The following is a 4,235-nucleotide window of genomic DNA, read 5'->3' on the forward strand; positions in this document are numbered from 1 at the left end:
TTGATTTTGCACGCAGCCGATCTTCATGCTTTGATCTCATTATCTCACCTGTCGAGACCGTCCCACCACAAAGAGCTAGACCTAAGTGCGAATTAACTTATATATTTTAATATCGAACTGATGTGATATTTATGACTTGAAATTTATTCGGTAAATATACGTACATCTTTTCATAAACATTAAGCGATATTAATCGGGTAAAGATGATATGTAACTTGATATCACAATTTAAAATTTATTGATAGTGGAATTGTTTTACACCATCAGTATAAATATATACATATAATTTAAATCCTCCTTCACTAATTAAGTACAAAGAAATTTCAATATTCATAAGTACTGGTCTTGGCAATAATGATTCTTTTCATTCAAGGAGCAGAAGTTTAATCAATCATCAGTAGATTGATTTTCTGTTTTCTTGCTGGCTTTTATATCACCATAGAAGTAGGAAATGAATCCCCATATAAAAAGTGCAAGAGAAACACCTTTTTCTGCTGTGAATTTTTCACCGTAAAAAATGACAGCTAAAACTTCAATGACAGGAAGTAAAACAGTAATTAAAATGGCAGAAACCAGAGACGAAAAAGAATAGACAACTCCAATGGCGCCTAAGAAGAAGCATTGCCAAATAATTGCAGACCATACTATCACTATATAATATTTGCCTTCTCCAAGTTCAAATGCTTTCGCCTCCCTTGAAATTACCTGCAAGTTTAAGTAATTATTAGGGAATACCCTTATAATAATATATATTGGCATGTCTAACGAACTAACCGATTTTGTCTTACATTTTCGGGTTCGAGTATTAATGCTTTTTATTAGGGAGTACTTTAATTTACTCTCAATGTGAAACTTCGTCCCAATGCAAATATCCAACATCGATAAAAAAAATCAAAAGTTGAAACAAAAGCTCACAAATATATTCAAGCGTGGTGTTATGATCTATAAATATTCTTTCCTTATTATTTCTTAAGTATTTCTTTGAAAGGACATTTTCACCTTGAAATCGCCAAATGGATAGTTGGATGATGCCAATAAATGAAATATCTACTATAGGTCAAACATAAATGATCTTTTCAACCGGAGAAAGGACTAGTTTTTGGTTTGTGTCTAGCTTTTTGTTTGAAAATGCGTTTGGTACGATAAAAGTAAAATTATCGACCGTAGGGAATAGTGTCACTGTACTATATGCGTTTGGTACTATAAAATTAAAATTAGTTTTTTATAACGAGAAATTCATTTTTGTATTTGTTTATCAAAGTCAAGAGGGGGGAAATGACCTTTGTCATTTTATTTATGGATATAAATCATTCTCTTTTTGATTATCTTAACTTTTAATTTCACGTTACTTCCTCCAACTAACACAGAGACATCATTATCAATCTTTAACATCCAACAACTTCATTATATTAGAACAATATATATTTTATTTTATTTTTCTCAAAAATATTTCTCATTCACCAGTCCAAAAATGGAAACACATAAATGAACAATTATTGACATACATTATATATATAATACGCCGAGGTATTGTTCTGACAAAGTAATTCGAATTTGCAACTATAAACATTTATGTCTGGAGAACTGAGAACCAAGGCGAGGCCCTTGTACACCATAATTATTGAGAAAAAATAAAATGGAATTATTTTGATCGAAATTTAAACGAAATAAAAGCAAAATTTTCAAAAAAGTAACAGAGCTTTATCCCGTAATTGATCTTTGTCCCTTACCATCTTATGCAGACAGTAATATGAACATTTAGATACAAAATTACCTAAATTTAGGCAGTGTGTCTAATTAATTATGCATGTAAGTTTAGTTTTTCTGTGTATTTATGTGGGAGTGAGGATCAGCTTTTCCTAACCAAATTATACAAATAAATTAATCTGAACGTAACATTTAGTTACAAAATTACCTAAATTTAGGCTACTATGTGTCCGTGCATGCGCACGTTTGTGAGTAGAAACAGTCTCATTTAAAAAATTTAAATTGTTAGAGAGATTAAAATTTTAATTACTTAATTATATTATATCTCAACAAGCCTCTTACGTGATGTGGAAATATTTTTTGCCTTTTTAGATGACATTTGAATTACTCTTGACTGCTATAATACCATACTGAAGTTGTGTGACTAATTAATCTAAAAGTTTAAGTTTTTAGAAAAATTATATTTTAAATTTATATTGTCTCGACAATACATACATATACCAATCTGAACAACTGTTTACAAACCTAAATTTATGCTACTATGTGTATATTTGCGCATTTGTTTGTGTCTGTGTGTAACGACATATTCAGTATAATTCTACAAATAGGGTATGGGAAGATTAGTGTGTACGTAGACGGTAACCTTACACCTATCTTGTGTGTATTTATATGTATGATAGAGAAATAATTAAGGGGTTGATCTATAACCAGAACTTATACCCCTTTTAGTTGCCAATATTGATTTCAAGGACTAAATCAATCAAAAATATTCTAAACATAATAGAAAGAATCAACCACAACAAACTAAAATGATAAAACGTATCCGGATTGATTTGATTTTTGGGACAGCTTAATTATCATGATAAATAATTAGGTTGAGGTTACATGATACGTATGCAAAATATATAGAGCTCAACAAGTGGAGAGAAGGTAAAATGAAGAGCATTCAGATTTATAACAGAGGGAGGAAAATAGAAATTACCTGAAAGTCCTTGTTTATTATCATCCCAATTGTGCAAACCACAGTAGCAAAAAAGCAATACACAGCCTGAATCTCCAACACAAGAGTGTAAGTGATTGTTTGCATTGCCTTTTTGTACAACAACTCAAACAAAGGCAAAATAAGCCCATACAAAGCTGCAGCTCCAAGTGTCAAGACAAACCCTAAAATATACTCCTTTTTCGACTCCCCTTTCGGCCTGTCACTTTTCGCGTGGAGAGCCAATACAACCGTGCCAAGTGTCAGAAGATAAATGGAATTGATAGAGTATGCAGAGAACTTTTGCTTCACAAGGAGGAAAGCAAAGCCGGCCGTGAAAGCAAGTTGTGAAGCAATGAGAAGTGCTGACGTGGAGACGGGTAATTTCGCCACGCCATAAGCATAGAGATAGTTGTCGATTCCGCTTAGGATTCCCATACCGATGGAAGCTATAAAAATCCGAGGAGTCATTAAAATGAATTTTGTATTATTGTTACTATTATTGCCGTTGTTGTTATTATTCTGAATTGTTGTTAATATTCTACCTTGGGATTTGCATCTGTTGAAGTAGGAAATGGCTAAAGGTATGAGAATAATTGCCTAAGCAATAGTTTGTAGCCAATTTGAGAGCCAAATTCTTTTGCCTCCTTTGATGAAGTAAAGGCGGGAGATTAAAGGGCCACCACAATTTCCTATAGCTAGAAGTATACAATTCATAACTAGAAGAAACTTCTTCATTTTTGCGTTTACTTGAGGTTCCATTTTCTATGTAGAATTGAGGATTTTCTTCCTATGTTGAGTCGTAATTTATAATGTGCGGAATCAAGATAATTTATATTATCTTAATTTATAGGAGTAATATACTTGAGGTTCCATACACACACATATATGTATGTATAGGGCTAGAGCTAGAACTTCGGTAACGGGTTCGGCCAAAACTAGTACAAACTGTATATGTGTCTTACAAAATTCTTTGAATAAGTACAAATTCTTACTTTAGAACCTAGTAACATAAAAATGCTAGAATTCTGAACCCGTAGTTTTACATCCTAGCTCCGCCTCTATATATATATATATATAGTCGTTTCGTCTTTGAATAATCGACAACGTCTTGTGTGTCAAAGTTTCAACTTTGTAGGCCTCATAATTTCATTTTCCTATTTTTGTTTTTGTTGTTCAGAATTAAATACAGGATTTAAATTTTCAATCAATGATATTGCGGAAAATGACGTATATTCCGATGTCTGCTTAATAGTTCACTACACTGACCATTTTTTCGTCGGAAATATTTGTCGGTCTTCCGACAGATTATTCTCCGTTGGAAGATCCTTGCAAATTCGGTAATTTCTAATGGTAAATCTATCTTACATTTAAATGAATTGACAATTAAATACACAAAAGACATAATTTTTCCTTTCATGGTGTAGAAAAGAAAATTAACATACATAAATATTCGCACTAAAAATGTTAATTTCAACTGATGCTGACTACAGCGTGTTAATTTTGGAAAACGTCTAAAATTGATTATTCAATCTTTATAATCTATAAT

At 31.9% G+C, this 4,235-nt stretch overlaps 1 protein-coding gene across 1 annotated transcript; it reads right to left on the bottom strand.

Moving 5' to 3' along the window:
- Positions 1-215: 215 nt before the first annotated feature.
- LOC104094212 (purine permease 3-like) lies at positions 216-3,460 on the bottom strand. Its single transcript, XM_070194234.1, has 2 exons — positions 2,690-3,460; positions 216-705 (listed from the first exon to the last, which is right to left on the bottom strand). Exons 1-2 carry the CDS (start codon positions 3,155-3,157, stop codon positions 388-390), a joined length of 786 nt encoding a protein of 261 aa, XP_070050335.1. The 5' UTR covers positions 3,158-3,460; the 3' UTR covers positions 216-387.
- Positions 3,461-4,235: the final 775 nt, after the last annotated feature.

The sequence above is a fragment of the Nicotiana tomentosiformis genome, chromosome 2 (genome assembly GCF_000390325.3).
Source record: "Nicotiana tomentosiformis chromosome 2, ASM39032v3, whole genome shotgun sequence".
Lineage (NCBI taxonomy): Eukaryota > Viridiplantae > Streptophyta > Magnoliopsida > Solanales > Solanaceae > Nicotiana > Nicotiana tomentosiformis.

What these genes read in the sequence shown, in the direction of transcription:
- LOC104094212 (XM_070194234.1), bottom strand. Translation starts at nt 3,157, where the DNA reads ATGACTCCTCGGATTTTTATAGCTTCCATCGGTATGGGAATCCTAAGC. An exon ending in TAATAAACAAGGACTTTCAG is followed by an intron (nt 706 to 2,689) that starts GTAATTTCTATT and finishes TTAAACTTGCAG; the next exon opens with GTAATTTCAAGGGAGGCGAA.